Source organism: Anas platyrhynchos, chromosome 15 (assembly GCF_047663525.1).
Source record: "Anas platyrhynchos isolate ZD024472 breed Pekin duck chromosome 15, IASCAAS_PekinDuck_T2T, whole genome shotgun sequence".
NCBI lineage: Eukaryota > Metazoa > Chordata > Aves > Anseriformes > Anatidae > Anas > Anas platyrhynchos.
The window spans coordinates 12,629,851-12,647,213 of record NC_092601.1 but is presented as its reverse complement, the minus strand read 5'-3'; the positions used below and the strand labels follow the sequence as shown (position 1 = coordinate 12,647,213).

General features: G+C 36.2%; 2 protein-coding genes across 3 annotated transcripts; one reads left to right on the top strand and one right to left on the bottom strand.

Moving 5' to 3' along the window:
* Positions 1-194: 194 nt before the first annotated feature.
* Positions 195-17,352, bottom strand: EIF2AK1 (eukaryotic translation initiation factor 2 alpha kinase 1). 2 transcript variants are annotated; one of them, XM_072023779.1, is made up of 15 exons: positions 17,218-17,352; positions 16,601-16,759; positions 13,522-13,658; positions 12,726-12,757; positions 12,135-12,234; positions 11,488-11,568; positions 10,984-11,081; positions 9,789-9,842; positions 8,717-9,086; positions 8,337-8,448; positions 6,590-6,696; positions 1,805-1,925; positions 1,602-1,681; positions 865-1,098; positions 195-387 (listed from the first exon to the last, which is right to left on the bottom strand). In XM_072023779.1, exons 1-15 carry the CDS (start codon positions 17,336-17,338, stop codon positions 265-267), a joined length of 1,929 nt encoding a protein of 642 aa, XP_071879880.1. In that variant the 5' UTR covers positions 17,339-17,352; the 3' UTR covers positions 195-264. The 2 variants fall into 2 exon arrangements, with proteins under 2 accessions (XP_071879880.1, XP_071879881.1); XM_072023780.1 differs by lacking the exon at positions 17,218-17,352 and having other exon boundaries at positions 16,615-16,756.
* Positions 2,542-5,682, top strand: ANKRD61 (ankyrin repeat domain 61). Its single transcript, XM_072023783.1, has 2 exons — positions 2,542-2,933; positions 4,650-5,682. The coding sequence occupies exon 2, from the start codon at positions 4,821-4,823 to the stop codon at positions 5,631-5,633; it is 813 nt and encodes a 270-aa protein (XP_071879884.1). The 5' UTR covers positions 2,542-2,933; positions 4,650-4,820; the 3' UTR covers positions 5,634-5,682.
* Positions 17,353-17,363: the final 11 nt, after the last annotated feature.

The following is a 17,363-nucleotide window of genomic DNA, read 5'->3' as shown; positions in this document are numbered from 1 at the left end:
ATGTTTGTTTATTGAATGAGAGTTATCTAAAGTTGTCCTCTGCAAATACAAGCTGTTGTTTTGTATTTTTAGGTAATTCTTTTTCTGTAACCCAGAAACCCCCATACAGGTTAACTTGGATTCCTTTCTGTTGATGGGAGATTTGCCTTAGCAAAACAATGAAGGCCTTTCAAGAACTGACAGGACAATCAAAATGCACTGAAATATTTTATGTAAAAAAAGTTTTATATAACTTAATGTACAATAGTTTTGTTCTTCCTGTGCTTAAACTGGAGAACCTAGGCTCATAGGTTCATTTTGTTCATTAGAAAGGCGTCTTAATTTCTCTTTCAATTCTTCTATTTCTTCCTCTTGCTGTCTCAGCTTCTGCTGTAGATTATAAATAACCTGAAAGTAAGAGTCAGTTTAGGTCATTTATATACAGGCAAGCATAAAGCCTTACTACTTTATTTGTGTGTCTGTACTGGATTATGAACAAGATTCATTCTGCAACACCCCAGGTATTAGGGGTATTTGATATTACAAATTGAAAAAAAACTGGCTCAAGGAAAGGGAAAATAAATTGAGAGCAGACAGAAAGCTTCAGAAACTTACAACACTTATCTCAAGCGGTATGTAAATCAAGTGTCCAGTCTTAATTAAATTACATTTACCTAATGACCACTTATGTACTTTAAGAGACGAGAAAGAGGGGCCTAAATATTATTGGGGGGAAAAAATAAAATCATTCATGCAGTCCTTTTAAGTTATTTGAAAAGAAACACAGGCACAGTAGAGGCAGGGAAGTAAGGGAATCATTATAAAACACTTTTCTTTCTGTATTTCTTTATCCTGGTAAAGGTTGAGGTTATTGGCATAACTTACATGTTCTGTGGTATGAAATAGTTCACTTTCACAAAGCTGAGCAGCAGTTGGTCTTTCTGTAGATACCTGACTGGTGAGAAGCTTAACATACTTGGCTTGAACAGGCCAATTTTTGTAGAAAGTATGAGGAATGTGGCCATTCCTTAAATGTGTAAGAACTTCTACTCTTTCCATTTCTGTTCCAAATGGCTGGAAGAGTTCGAACAGGATAACACCCAAGCTATACATGTCTGACTGGAAAAGGGATGAAGAAAAAGTTCTGAGATAATCCTTATTTTAAATGACTTACTAGATTTCTGCTCACCTAAGTTTCACAATATGAAAAGGTTTTGTAATGAAGTTCTATGGCACTGTTAAAGCAACTCAAATTCAAATTACACAGATTCTTCAAGATGAACCTAGAAATGCAAATTTTGCATTTGGCAGTTTAGTTGAAATTTGTTTCAGCAAGAAAATGGAGTAATGGTAGAATAGATGTTTACCAGCTATGATGCACAGGTGAGGGGCTTGTTTTATTCCTATACTCTAAGTACGTCTTACAGAAATTAGTAATTTCACCATAAGACTCTTTTTCAGACAAATTGTACTATTAAAATTAAACATAATTTTTGAAAAATTACATTTCAGGTTCCACAGATAGACACAAGGTGTTAACATTAGACAATCTGAATATCAGTGCCTAATTAGGTAATATTTAACAGCGTTTAATTGGCTTCATAGGAGAAAAAAATCCCTACCTTGAAATCATAGTCAGATCCCTGCAGTTGTTCTGGTGAGGCATAGAGGCAAGTCCCCACACCTGAAGTATGTGTCAGACCTTTAAAAAGTCAGTTTAGACTTAACTCAGATAGGGTTACCATTTTACTTTAGAATTTAGTATTAACATTTTTAACATAATAGAAACTTAAATACTGAAACATACGAAGATTTCTGCTCTTACCATTTATCTGTTCTGTGTGAAACCACTGATCTACATCATCCGAAAGGAGGTCTTTGCATGCTAATCCAAAATCTCCTATTTTAACACGACGATCTGATCCATGTAGAAAGATATTTCTGGGCTATAAAATGAGAGAAAGTCTTACACAAACCTATACAAAGGATTATGATGTATTCAGCTGTTTCAAAATCTGTAACATCCATTCAGAGGGGTAATATAGTGATTATTTAATACTTCTGTTAGTGAGATAGAAAAAAATAGTCATGGACTATCAAATTGTGTGTTAACAAGCACTGTTTGGAAAGACCACACATGAAGGATCTAGGGAAAAGTAAAGAAAGCAAAACAGGAAAAACAAAGATTTAGTGAAAAGACAAAGTACTTTTTTCTTCTCAGCTGGAAACGGAAATATGCAGAACAGTAATCTTAACAGGCAAGAATGCATGGCAGATTAGACCAACTAACATAGCAGGAAGGACTGAGATCTTTGGGCAAGGCATAGCATAAAACAAACATACTTTTCTGTATGACAAGCACAGCTGCAATGTGCTACTTTGTTCCAGGAAAGTTGCTAAGAAAGTAAGTGCTGAGAGGCTGCTAAGTAGGGAACGCTGACTGTGGAAAAACTGAAATAGTTTTATCTGTGTGTTTTGGCTGTATAACCACTAAGCAGGCATGTTAGTGCTCTGTGTCTAGGAAAAAGAAATACTTGCCATGTGAAAGAAAACATAATATCAAAGTAAAGTTTTTACTTAGTCTCTGCAGCACAAAATTTCTGAACTTAGGTACATTTCTATGAGAAATGAAAACAGTGTTGCTTAGTAAAGATTTTTTTCCTACTAAATAAAATGAACACTGGCAAGAAAACAAAGGGAACAGAGGCCTTTTTCCATTCTTAAACTTTCGCTGCTTTTATAGTATGTTTGAAATCTTGCACTGAATAGTGAGGTTACTTCAAAGCTACTCTCGAACCAGGCATCCTGCAACATCACAATGATGGTGCTCAAGTGAAGAGCTATATGAAGTAATAATGGAAGATGACAACACTTAAAGCCCTACTATCATCCTGTCAGTGAAACAGTGACTGCTTGGGGAGGACCCTTAACTCATAGACCTGCTCTCCCTCCAGGTACCCATTTGATCGGGATTATAATTTGTGTTTAAAGAATCTTGTAGATTTTAGAAATCCCACTTTTTTTTCTAATGAAAAAAAAAAATCATTAAAAAAACATTTAATGGTTGTGGCTTCTAATGAAAACAGACTCCTAAATCTTAGTAAAATTGAAGTCACAGGACTTGCAGGCATAAGTATTACTTTGGGGAAAATGGACTATGTATCTCCAACAGATCACAGGAGGGATCCTTCCATATCTCACATTTCTTTGAAGGAGTCATTGGGCCTCTAGTTAACAGCAATCCAGCTGAACTCATTTACATTAATTTCAGAAAGATATTTGTCCAGACCCTCATTGAACTCAACTGTAGTGAAGTTAGAGGGAAGGTCCCCCCAGATAAGTAACTAGCTTAAAGACTTAAAAGAAACAATAAATAGTCAGCTTTCAAGGTGAAAGATATTATCAACTGATTTTTTATGAATTTGTGCTGGGAACTATGCTGAACAACATATTTGTAAATGATTTAGAAAAAGGAGTGTGAGCGGTGAGATGACAAAGTTTACCAACTATACTGTATTATTCAGTGAAATAATGACAAGGTCTGAATGCAAAGAACTGTAGAAGGATCTTGTGATTCTTAACAGGCAGGGAGTACAATGACAAAAGCAATTCAGTGCAAATAAGCATTAAAATGTAAATGAAAGAAAAAGCAATCCAATTTTATATGGGCAACAACTGTCTCTGAGCTGACTGTTACCGCTCAAGAGTGGTAACTGACAACTCCTAAAATGGCAAATTGATGTTCATCAGCAGTCTATAAAGCAAATTGTACATTACCAACTAAGGGGGATATACAGAAGAAAACATCATGTGATACTACATGAATTAATACGCTGCCATCTTCAGTACTGTCTACAGTTCTGAGCCTCCCATCTCAAAAAGCACATAGAGCTGGAAAAATGTGCAGAGATGGTTCACATGAATGCTGAAAATTTGGAATGGCTTCCATTCAAGGAACCACTAAATATAAAGCACAAGACAAACTGTTAGGTTTAAAACATCTATTAAATCATGCATGGAATTGAAAAAGTGAGTAGAAAACACTACTCAGTAATTAATATAAACAAACTATAACTAGAGGTAGTATCTGTTGACTCAGAATCATATCACTGTCGAATACACTTCTTATGCTGACAACTGCCTTGTTACCATAGATTTTTTTAATGACATTTTCTAAGCTGAAAATAGAGAAGAGACAAGAACTAGTCACTAGCTGATGAAGCCATCTATAGCAAGTCTGTCCAAGAAGCTGCTAAATTTTGTTGATTTACAACCCAAATCTGATGACAGAACTGACCTATAACAAGCTGTAATCCACACACCCCGAAGCCCAAGCACTGTATCACAGACATGATGGTTCTGCCTGCTTATGCTTCTTCTATGAGCTTCAGTGACCTGAAGCTGAACTATGATGACTCATTTATCATCCTATAAAATTGGGAAATAGAGGAACTCAAGGCATAACATCATTTTATGCATTCCTGCTGGGCACACAGAAGCTGTGGTTAGCAAAAATGAATTAATGACCTAACTTCTGTTAGGTCATAGTAACCCATAAGATTTGTTCTGACAACTAACATTTTTGCGACCTGTTATGATGCTATGCCCTACCAGTCCAAAAGTATTTTAAATAAAAATTAAAAAAAATGAAACTCTGTTTTATATTACAGAAATAATAAGAGGCTACACAACATTTCATCTCGTACTAAATTTGCCTAGTACTTATAGAGCTGGGAGATCCACTTCAGGCAAATTTCAGAGAGAGATCAGCAAACTTGACAGCACAATACAGAAAAGTGTCTCTGTATCTTGCACACTGTAATACATGGATAGATCCTGAAATGAGTAATTACAAACACGACCATCTGCTACATTCAGGCCAGCAGTCTGATGATGCCTTCCTACCTATACAAATTCTTTTTGAGTATTGTCTCAACATAAAGGACACAGCCAAGTATGGCTGGACACCTCTTCACATAGCTGCAGGATCACTAAACACTGAGGAAATGGCAGCTTTAATCGCACATGGAGCAAATATTAATTCTGCTATTCCAACTTGTGGGAGAACTGCCCTTCACATTGCAGTGTGTGCAGCATCATCTAAAGCAAGCCGAATTCTAGGTGTCAACACAGATTGCATCCATTTACTGTTAAGTAACGGAGCCAGCGTAAATATCCAAGATCGTGAAGGACGAACAGCTATTCACGAGGCCTGCTCAGGTGGCAGAAAGGAAATAGTTGATCTCCTGTTAGAGTATAAGGCAGACATGAACACTTTAACAAGAGATGGACAATCTCCACTCTTCTCATTTCTTCAGCGCAGACCAAATTTGAAAGATACAGCACTGTTGAACAAGTTGCTGGGATTCTCCTATCCATTGAAGTTAACAGATAATCAAGGACAACTGCCCCCAGGACTTCTGTTCCCAGAATTCCAAGCATTGAAAGACTTCCTTTTAACATTATCACAGAAATTACTGTCCCTGCAGGATATCTGCAAAATCACTGCTAGAAGAATCTATGGCGAAAACAACAAGCACTGGCTCAAAAATAAGCTTCCAGTAACTGTATGGAATTCTTTATACAGCTACCAGGAGTTTGGAAAATACAGCCATGACAACACTAAACAGGAAAGCAAACTGAAAAACTGTTAACCCAGAAACAGCCCATAGAAAATTAAAATTGATCCAGAATGAAGATTAATATTGTGTGTTTTTACATCATTCCACATTTTCTTATGTGGAGTTTTAGTAACTAAGATAATATTTACAGTAATTTCCTCATACAGGTATCACCTCAGGTGCAGAGAGCCTTTGAAGGAAGTAGCGTAGAATACACATTCACATCATTGTTAATCAATTCCATGAGTTTAAGCTGGGGGGAGGGAGACAAAACAAGATGTATTCTACCTATGTTTCACATTTAATTCAGCAAGACAAAACTGTTATGATTAGAGTTCCAAAAACCTACAGAGGAACATAAAATGGGCATCTATTTTAATCCATTCAAAGTGTGTTTTTCTAAGTCTGATCTTAACTACATTTAACATGAATGAAAACAAACTTCTCATTCCTTCACTAAAGTCACCTACAATTTCAGTCCCTTACATTTGATAACAACCATTTTAAAAGACAACAGTTATTTGCAACTGAGGAAAAAAATATCAAAAAGTAAGAATGTAATAACTATAACTTGAACTTATTTTCAAAAGCTAACTGATTTGCTGTTAGCAAATTGAGGAGCATTCAAAGGTCTTTGCTTATTTTTATAGTTACCTAAAAGACTGCTTTTTAGGTAATCTAGCTCCTACCCTGTTTAAGGAAGGACCAAATAAAACTAATCTGTCCATCCCTGTTTAGGACAAGACAATGGTTTCACAAACTAGAAGGCATTTCCAGAGCTTAATCAGAACTTACTGTATTTCTCAGTTACTTAAAGTAAGGAAAACACGGTGATGGTATGGAAGAGACAATTCATTTTTCATATATAATATAGCTAAAATCTTAAGAGTCCAGGTCCTCTCAAATTAACCATGAAGTTGCTTTCATCCTCCCATCATGTAAGCTATCTTTGTTTTCTTTAACCTCAAGTGATAATTCAATGAACTTACTTTAATGTCTCGATGCATCACTCCCATGCTGTGGATATAGCACACTCCTTCTAATAGCTCCTGAAAAATTTTCATTGTCCAGTTGACATCCACAAGATGGTATGGACCTTAAAAGAATTTTAAATCTGTATTATTTCAGCTTAAAGAATGAAATTTCCCATTGTTCTCCTAAAAGAGTATTTTGAAACAGTAGAAAGTCACTCAGACCAAAATTCAGAAGGCAACAGTTCATGGGACATGAATGCATCTGCATGAAAAGATTTGTCCAAACCCCACCATAGTTATTAGATTAAAAAATTAACAATTACAGACTCCAAAGTAAGTATCCTCACTGTGTGTATATTTGACTCTGATTTGAATTCTGCTGGGCCCCAGTAATGACTGGCAGTTGTGGTTTCCATAAATTAATTAAAACTTGTAAAACTGTATTTATTTGTTCTGGATTAAGAGAGCCATGAACTGCATTAAAAACAAACCAATGATATTCTTATCACTCTCCAAGAGGATCAGAATGGTATATGAAAATGAAAAAACCAACAGGTTATTGTCTTCCTTATAACATAAATGATGGAGTTTGAAAATCAAGGAAAACACGACAATCTCTTAAACGCTGTGAAACATTGACAGACTTTTCTTATTGTTATCTGCCTGACCACAGCATCAGAGATGACTGACATGATTACTCTTCACTGTGCACCTTTTGTTCCACTCCTACCTCTCTTCTTTCTTACTACTTCCCATGTTTTCTGCTTTCATTCAAAAAATTTGTTGTTCCTTTAATCCCTTTCTACTGTTTTTTCCTTTTTTTTTTTTTTTTTTTTTTTTTTTTTTTTACCATTTCCCAAACTATTATTTTATTAAACTGCATTGACTTCCTACTTTAATGTCCCAGATCTAACAACTGCTGCTACTTTGAACACTCAGCATTTTCTCTCATTTGGGCTTCTATTTCTTATTTTCTAACCCATAGCATTCACTCTTTCTCTCCTGTCACTTGTGGAAAGTTTGTGAAAATGGCATTTTGCAAGGCCAAATGCCCTAGCAATTCTGTCATTCCTAGAAGAGAAATGTCAACTCTTAAGCCTATGAAAGCTATAAAGACTATGATTACAGGAGACATCAGGGAAAGTCTGCTGATGGGGAAAAACAGTTAGCTGCTAAACCTCATTCCATGACTAAATGGAAAACAGATTTACCTTAATAGTGATTAAACTAAGATTAAATGTTAGTTTTTTTTAGACCAATGGCAATTAGCTTTAAGAACAAACTTGAAAGCTTTTAAGTATGTTTTAACTTGTCTAGAACAGAAGATGTATTTATATTTTCCCCAGCAGATAAATTAACCTGTGTGGAGCTCTGTTTTGTAGCAGCTAGACTGCTACCAAAGTAAAAATTCAATTGTTTAAACAGCTTACTGAGAAAGAGCAAATTCTCTCATTAAAAAATTATATTCCAAACAAGTAGTAGTGTCCACGCACAGATCTCTCCAGGTAACAACTATGCCTCAGGCACACATTCACTCTTCTTTGATGAGTTGTCTAAAACTCATGAACTCAAACCTCTTTTACCAACACATAACATTAAAGGCTCAATACTAGCAGCTACTAGATGAAATGAATAAATAATTTAAGAAGATCCATATTATAAACTGCTGAATTAAAACATTAAATAATACAAATATACTTTCAATTAAGACAAAATATTATCTTTATGATATGTAAATTTTAAAAACAGTGATGAATCTTACTGGCAGTTTTCTCCGTTCTCTCACTGTATTTTTTATTACGGTCAACAATCCAATCCCATAAGGATAGTTCACACAGTTGCATTTGTATATGAAGCATCAAACGATACTCCACCTAACAGAAAAATAACAGTCTATGATTTTTCCAGCATAATATGAACAGTATTTCCTTACTTATTTTATCTAAAAAGTAATAAAAACTAAATTTATTTTAGACATAAATATGTTACAAGTAAAACTTTTCTATAATTTTGTTTTTTTTAGCAGTCATTTTCTTTTTTAAATTTATCATTATAAATCATTTTCGTGTTTACCAAATTCTACTTTATAGTCATCATTAAACCAGACAGTAGCTAAAAGTATTTAAAGAGAAAGGCATTTACCTCAAACTCTCCACAGAGTGCTACATCGTTCTTGGAGCATTCTTCAGTGCAGGACTTACTTTCAGTGCTAACATCTAGATCCAGACTACAATGAGGTCCATGTGGTGAATGATTTTTAAAATCAGTTGACCCACTGTCAACATTACTTACAGAGTCTTCTTGTACTTCTAGGGGGAATTCACATCCATTTGGTTTCATGCATTCTTTACTATTGCTGTTAGTAAAATCATTCTTTACATCCATGTTCTGCACTGATTCACTATCCAGATTTCTAAGACAGGTACTGTCATGGGACTTATCTTCTTGTGAAGTAAGGTCAGCAAAGATAATTGAACTACCACTTCCCACGCTCTGAATGTGACAGGGATTACTGAAAAGGATAAAGGGAAGGAAATCAAAATATGTACAGTTTTATGCCATCTATTTGTGATAACACCATTCTGAAAACTTTATTTTTTATTGTGAACTGCATTCCAGAGTAAAAGTTCAACTGCTTCCCCACATAAAACATTATGTAACTGGCAGTGTAGATTCTAGCCTTTTATATCTTCCCTCTGCACAGATTTTTTGATAGCTGACCCAGACAGCTCATAGGTACACACAGTTCTGGGTCCCAGCATTTACTGGGCAGAAGTATGATGATCCATTCCTTCTGAGTTAGGAAGTTACACTATAAGACACCTCATTGGACTCTGTCTCTTTATGAAAAGGGCTAATCAATACTTCTGAGAAACAAAAGGCCACTTTGCTCTAATAAGACTTCACAGTATAAATCAGTGTCAGTACAGAACTTTTGAAGTAAACCTGAAGCTCAGTTCAACACTCAGACACTCTGTAATTGAGGGACTGAAGAAAGGAGGGAGTATCCAGCAACATTCTCCAGTTCACACAACCAGAAGAGAAACAATGACAAAGATAACTAACACTTACTCTTTGTTACAATTTGGAAATAAAAAGCACTTGTGAGATACATGCTGAATTCTGTACTGTTTTATTGTTACTTTTTTTAAAAAAAAGGAAGTCTTTCTGTTAAAGACAAATTAATGTTATTATTGAGATGTACAATACTTACTTGCCACTCTCTTGCTCCAAAGATAACGACTGCAACTTCAATATTGTCTTATCTATTGGATGAAAAGATAAATATGGTATTTTACAAAACAAAACATGCAGATGAGTACTACAAATTAACATTTAATCTGTATCATCTTACTGAACTTCATTATCTGCAGATCTCTCCCTCTGCTAATGCGAAAGCCATCTCTTAGTCTACTAACAACCTCAGTAATTTGTTTTTCATTCTTCTTCATAGGAAAGGAAAATAAATGTTATAAACAATCACTGAAAATGTTGTACTGGGTTTCCTTACATTCACCCAGATTTCACTTCATAAGGTGGACTGGGCATCAATCCACTGACTTGGAAGGCAATAAGGTCATATAGAGGATAAGCAAACCTCCCACTAAGAGAGGATCAAAAGATTTAACTGCTAAAGGCTTTCCGGAAGAGAATGAAAAAGAAAAGTGACCAACAGATTAGGGTTTGAAAAGGACCAAAGGACAAAGTGTGGGAAGAGCTGAGAATAGAGAAACTGGGAAAAAAAAAAAATAGGGGGAGGGAAGGTCACCAGGGAAGAATGTGTAAAATGAACATAAAAGTAGAAGAATTTTCAACAGCTACAGATAATAGCTGATGCCCACACACAAAAATAAACAAAACAGATTTCTCTATCACTGCAGAACTACGAATCCCAATTTGTCAAATTTAAAAACTCTCCTGCAGAAAGCAAAATAAGTTTTTATTTTTTTTTCCCTTCCCATTAAAGTATTTGCAGTCTCTTACCTAACAAGCTTTTTTTTTTTTTTTTTCCCTCCTATTCACCCCTTTTCTCATGGTAGCTGAAATGGTTAATTCCCAAGTATTCATTCTTCTCCTTGTTAACTCACTAGTTGACATTAAGAGGTTTTCATTGCATTCCACTGAAATTCACCCAGCTTTAAAATCCTCCTCAAATACTAACAGAAGAGAAGCTAGTATTTCCACACTTCCAAATTTATCATTATCATCATTTGTTATTCATCAAATTACACAAGCAAGACTGAAAGGCACAAAGGGACATAAAGACCTGGTGGTCATCTTTAGTTTGCTTTGTTGGTGGTGTTTTGAGGAGGAAAAAACACAGGTATTTTATCAGATACTGTCCTGCAAATAATAGTACGAAGGTTATACATAGGATGCAAGAATTGCACGATATGCTGTACTTTCCTTTTGGGCATAAAGTTTGAACATGTTCCATCCAAGCAGTGTGATAGCCCACGATATTAGGATGCTGCAGTCCAGCCAGCACTTTAACTTCTCGTAGTACCTAACAGGACCAAGAAGAAACAGTCTGTGTTCTTTACTCTGAGTGCTTAGTAAACCCAAATGGTAACAAAAAAATAGTTTCTGATAGCAAAAAAATATAGATAAAATTATTACAAAAACTAAGGAGATTTGGAAGTTTTAAAACAAATTAAGATTTTTATTTTTGAAGAGATGACCAAATTCAAATTAATATACTACTATTAATGGACTTAAACACTTCTTGATTACTTTTTTCTATTAGGTACTGATAGGGTCAAGTCTTTGGAAACACAGAGTACTAAATGTATAACAAATTATATTAATATTTTTGATGTTTTGAGAAATATTAACTGCATTACTAAATTAAATTGAAATCAGTTAGAGGAGACACAGAGTTAGAACAGAGACAAAACCAGGATAAATGATACCTTCATGCAATCTCTTCTTGTAGCCTTCTTAATATTGATTTTTTTAATAGCATAGAACTGACCATCTAACTTGTTTCTGACCTGAAAACAATTGTAATATGACAAAATTAGATCTTAATGTGTTTAGACTAATGAGTTATTAAATCCTTTAGAACCAACCATTTTCTAGTAATTAGTTTCTGCACTCTATTTGAATAACCTCTCGCTTGTATCAGAAGGAAAATGGGATGAGGCCCTAGCTATCTACAATGAGGATATTATATTTTTACTGTATTTCAGGCCTGCAAACATCTAATCCAATCTTTCTGAAATACGTATCTCTACATCTGTCTTTCCATCAGTTTAAAAAAAAAAAAAAGCTGATAGGTACCGCAAACTGCTTGATCAGGTTCCCAACAAATCTAAGAGACCACAACGGTCATTTATATATGGCACCATACCACATGTGGAGCTTTAGGCTGGCTATACGCTACAAGTGTTCACTACAATTCAACATTAGGTTGAACAATTTACATACAAATTAAGGTTGCTTTCTTTTCAAGCAGCCACAACTGGAACATTGGGATCTGCAGATTAAACGGCAAATCTAATTTTGAAAGAAGAACTAGCTGTAAACTGGTAAGTTATGAATGGAAGTTAAAGAATACCTTGAATACTTGACCATATCCTCCTTTTCCTAGTCTTGCAATCTCATCAAATTCATTCAAGTATCGTGAAGTCTGTGCTTCCAATAGAACTTCTTTATCCCTATTCGAAAAAGTTAGGCTACATTAAACTAAATTGAAACTTTTAAAGAAGGTATTATATATGCTACAGGTACAAACAACCTAAAAATACTATCTACATTATGAAAAGAGGAGAAAAAGAATAATTTGGCATTGCAATACTGCATACTGAAAACCAGGAGACTGCAACTGCATGCACATCGGCAGTTATGGTAAGAGGTTGTGCTACATGCTAGCTACATGCTACACATCCATACCCCAAGTTAATGTAAGTATTCAAATGATTTAAGTCTATTCCTGAAAAATTTGTTTTTATACAGTCACCCTAACCATGAAAGTTGTACTGAAAAAGGAATTTTCATCAGATCATTCTGAGAGAGTTTGGAAAAATTATCGGTTTTTTCTATGTTTCAGAGAGGAAACATGAAATGCAGTATTAATTAAATTCAGAGTGGAGCACAGAACTTCGGGGAGGGAGTTGTTAAACGTCATTTATATGCTTTGAATACATACCCAATTGCATGAGAATCTCCATTATCCAGTTCCTGTGAAACAAGAAAATCCAACATAAAAACATGTGAGTGATAGGTCTACCATGCCATCAGCACAAACAGCTAAATGAAAACAGTAACTAAAACTATGCCCCTAAAAGAAAATGAGGTTACAGCCTTTCATTCTGCAGAGAGCTTCACCAAATTAAAGTATTATTATCCTGCCAGTAATCTGCTAACATCACTTTTACTGGAGAGATTATTGTCCTGCAAAGTTCTGCTGGCAAACAGGATAAAATGAAGGCTCTAAAATGTGCTTAAGACAACATTAACTAGCTTAGTTGAAGTAGCTAGATAAGCAAACTGGTCTGATTCAGCCTGAAGCCTATTATGCAGTATATAAAATTATGCCTGCCATTAATATTAATCCATTATAATAAACAAGGTTGTTAACACAAACAACTGGAACAGTTACAAGTTGTAATGGATGCCAGCCTATCGTTGGAAAAAAAAGAAAAAACGTAGCAATAGAACACTTAGAACTTGCCTGTGTTTAACAGAAAAAAAAAATCACATTAAAAAAAAAATAGGATTTAATAAGGAATGAAATATTGCTGGCTTCAAAAGCATTGTTTTGCACCTGTAAATCCAGATCCTGTCATCCCAAACAGAAATGGTAGAACTGGAATACTATTTTGTATAATTATTGAAAACATCCAATCCAATACTAAAAGAACCCCAAAACAAAAGCTTCTTTGGATGCAATGACGTGTTAATTCCTTAATGCAAGGTTGCCAAACAAATTTAACAAAGCTTACCCCATTAAGTACTTGTCGATTAGCTGCTTTCATTAGTTCAGTAATGGCTCTATTATGCTGCAGTCTTACAGTACTAAATTCATCACAGAAGGCAAAAGGGGAGAGCAACCCTGTTCTTGTGAAAGCCTGACGAAGTACTGTACAGAGGAACAGAGAGAAAGGTCACATTAAACAAAACCTGCCAATAAGCAGCTGTTTTTTAAATGAGAAAACTTTATTTGAAAGATAGCACGTCTGAAAAACTGAACATTCAGTCGCTCTTATTCTAATGCCCTTTCCCATACTCGTAGCAATAAAAACTAATTAGGACCAAACTAGAGCTGCTCTGGGGGAATCTGTTTGCATAATGCAGTCATTTGCCATGCCTTTCATGGCATCTCCTCTTTTCTCACCTCAGTAGGTGAATTATACAAACATCCACACGTTCACTTACTTGTCACCTCTAGACTAATTTTGCTTAGTAAAAAGAGAAATTCAAAGCATGTTTACAAGTATGAGGATATGTTTATAATAAAAAGTGGTATTGTCAAGACTTTCTAATTCCCACACAAGCTCACACATTTGTGCATATACTTGTAGCAAAGCGTCACCCCTGCCAAAGCACTGTATATTTCACAGTCTGAGTTAAACATTGCTGTGGCAGAGAGAAAACTAACAAACACTGGAGATGGGTGCAGTTGTAAAGATACTATGAAAAAAATTTAGGAGTTTCCTGCTCCAGCAGGGGGATTGGACGGGATGATCTTTCAAGGTCCCTTCCAATCCCTAACATTTTGTGGTTCTGCATTCCGAGGTCTTAAACTTGCTTGTAAGATTTCTTTAAGATGTTTCTTTATTATTGGTTTTTCAAAATCAGCCCATTATCTTTTAATAAAACTTATTGGAAGCAAACCTGTAAGGAATCAGGAATTTTGCTATACAATCTGTATGGACACAGTCATATACAGCAGAAAAGTGTGTGTGTGTGGGGGGGTGGGGGGGGGAAGGGGGCTGGGATCCACCCATGCCAACATAAATACACCAACCAAAACCACAGAACAGATGATTACTGCAATATGTATTTCTTTTATTAATCAGGTTTATTCCACTCGGGCAAACAGTTTAAACTATACCAACAGAGGAATGTTATCTGCCATGGAAGTACACAGGGAAATCAAGCAGCTCCATACTTTGGAAGGTGCCTGTGCTATACCTGATCCCTGGTCACTGGGGGGACATTGGAATAACCACATCTTACCCAAGGCCCTTGGGTCAATAAGGGGAATGGAGAAACGTTCAAGTATTCAACAATCATTTGTTAGCTTAAATAAACCCTCCAAGATAATTCTAAGATGCTTCCAGTCTTCCTACTGGCAGAGCTGTCAATTATTGTCAATTATTAGAAAACACACACAGAGCCTTGGTCACTCTCTCGGGGTGCTTGTGACTGACCAGCGAAAGCAAGTTCTGATTAGAATCATCTTCTGGATAATTTAGTGTTTCTAATAATTATTTTACATATCAGTAAGTAGATAAGTATATGGTTAACAGTGAAATACTTCTATCAGGTAGGAATTTAGTGTTCCCACAATTCATTTTTTCTTCCTCCTCTCCAATTCAACAAATTCTTTTAAAATTATTTTAAATTTTGACATGATAGAGTAGATATGACATATCAGTATAGGGCAGCCTATAATTCTATAGTGTAGGACAACCTAAACCTTTATCAAATAGGTAGATACAGAATTTCAAAATAGGTCTATGTTTTTATAGAGATAAAGTTATTTTTTCCCACTAATTACTATTTAACATACCATAAATTAAATAAGTATAATGATTCTACTGCTCTAAAATCAAGCATCCCTTCCTCCAATCCAAATGTTTCTAAGAAATATTTTGTTTTTATTTACCATAAATTAATTGTGGATATGGATACCAGTATAGAACGATTTTACTTTTCTAAGGTAAATTGTGCTTTTAGAACAGTGAAGATCCAATCCTTACAATCGTTCCTTTACTTTTCCTTGAGCTATCATGAAGCAGACAGGTATAGGCTGGCCAATTTAGTCTAGTCTACTACTAGACCTTTATAGGTCTAGGCCACATAAGCCTTTACAGGTTAACTTCATAGGTTTTAATCTATATAGGTTTAACATTCACAGGTTAAAAATTCAAATGCCTTAATTTATCTTGTATCATAAATCAGGCATATCAGTATAGGCTGACCATGCCCATATAGGGCGACCTATACGTCTCGTGGGAAGTTACTTTTTCATTGTTGCTGTTTCTCTTCTAAAACAAGGAATGTGCTTCTTTTGTTTTTGACAGGTATTTTTGCTTTTGATAAAGATATAGTAGGACGTGGAGCCAAACACCTACATCATACTTCAAGAATGAAAAAGTGACAGTCGTCTGTCATTACTGGATGCTGGAAACAGCTTCAAACATAAGCAATATATTATGGCTATTTTTGTATTCTATGATTACATAGAATACAGAAAAAAAAGCTGAGATTGTTTCTCAAATGCAGTACGCATATGCATAATTAAACAAAAATACCTAGGATACGCCATATTACAAAAAGCTAGATCTCAGGAGAGACACCTCACACCTAAAATGCAAGGTCCAGGATTACATCAAAGGATTCTACTAGAAAAGAAGACTTCCAAAACTATTTACTATGATTTTCACAGAACATAATTTGACAGATGTAGTGAAGACTATGTCACAACTATTTCTTGATAAATATTTATGGTAAATCCCAATTTATCTCTGTTTTTAAAATCATATTTAACATTTCCACTAAGTGTAGTCTCTTTTTAAAAAAATTGCCTTGCTACCCTTCTTGTGATGCAGCTCTCATGATTTAGGTGAAACAGAGCTGTCTGTTCCTTGTATCAGCAACATTTGCTTACTATTTTCAAAAACAACACAGGCCCTCCGCCCCCATTAAAGCTGCTTCAGAGCATGCAGCCTCTTCTCAGAACTAGTCCTGTTACCTTATGAGACAAGACCTACAGCTTTTTACTGATATTCCACTGTAATCCTCCACAGAAGATTCAGGTATATATGGCAGTAGGAAAGCACTACTCTTACTAACTTCGGAACAAACACCTTGAATGAACAGGGTTGTGCGTGTACATGTGGCAGAGATGCTCCAGCAGCGACACAAGCAGCAGCTGGTTTTGGATGGTTGAGGTGAAGTTTACAAACTTCTGTGACCCATTTGCAACTCGCAGTTCTGCTGGCACATCTGATTCTGGAAAAGGAAAACCGGAGGAAGGAATTTAGAACTGATTATATTCCAAGTTATCAAAAAAATAAACACACAAATACCCACCTGCCTTCCACAGCTTTAACACAACCCTGGCTCACAAAAAGGCACGCGAGCTGCTGCTGAGCAAGAAGCTTTAGATGCTAATTAGGAATCTAATTATAATTAATTTTTATAAGTGCCTATATAACAAAGTAACCGGAGAAGACGAGGCTCCCCGGGGGCGGCCCAGCTCCTGCAGCGGTCGCGGCCCTGCCCGCTCTTGCATCACCCCGCGCGGCCGCCGCTTCCTCAGGGCTGAGGGGCAGGGAGCGGGGCGCCCATTTCACCTCCTCCTCCTCACTCGGGGAGCCGAAAACTCAGAAAACGAGGGGGAAACGGGGACACCTCCCTCCTTCCCCACAGCCCTCGCGGCTCCCCTCACGGCCCCCAGCCCCGCTTACCGTCGAAGCGCGGCTCCAGGCTCTCCTCAGGGAACTCGATGGCGGGCGGCGGCGAGTGGGGGGCCCCGGCCCTCGGCGGGGTCCCGGGCAGCCGCCCCGAGCGTTCCTCGCCCCGCCACATGCCTGGTGCCGGGGTCGGGGCCTTT

What these genes read in the sequence shown, in the direction of transcription:
- ANKRD61 (XM_072023783.1), top strand. Translation starts at nt 4,821, where the DNA reads ATGAGTAATTACAAACACGACCATCTGCTACATTCAGGCCAGCAGTCT.
- EIF2AK1 (XM_072023779.1), bottom strand. Translation starts at nt 17,338, where the DNA reads ATGTGGCGGGGCGAGGAACGCTCGGGGCGGCTGCCCGGGACCCCGCCG. An exon ending in TTCAAGGTGTTTGTTCCGAA is followed by an intron (nt 13,659 to 16,600) that starts GTTAGTAAGAGT and finishes TCCTCTGTACAG; the next exon opens with TACTTCGTCAGGCTTTCACA. An exon ending in GGAGATTCTCATGCAATTGG is followed by an intron (nt 12,235 to 12,725) that starts GTATGTATTCAA and finishes TTTTTCGAATAG; the next exon opens with GGATAAAGAAGTTCTATTGG.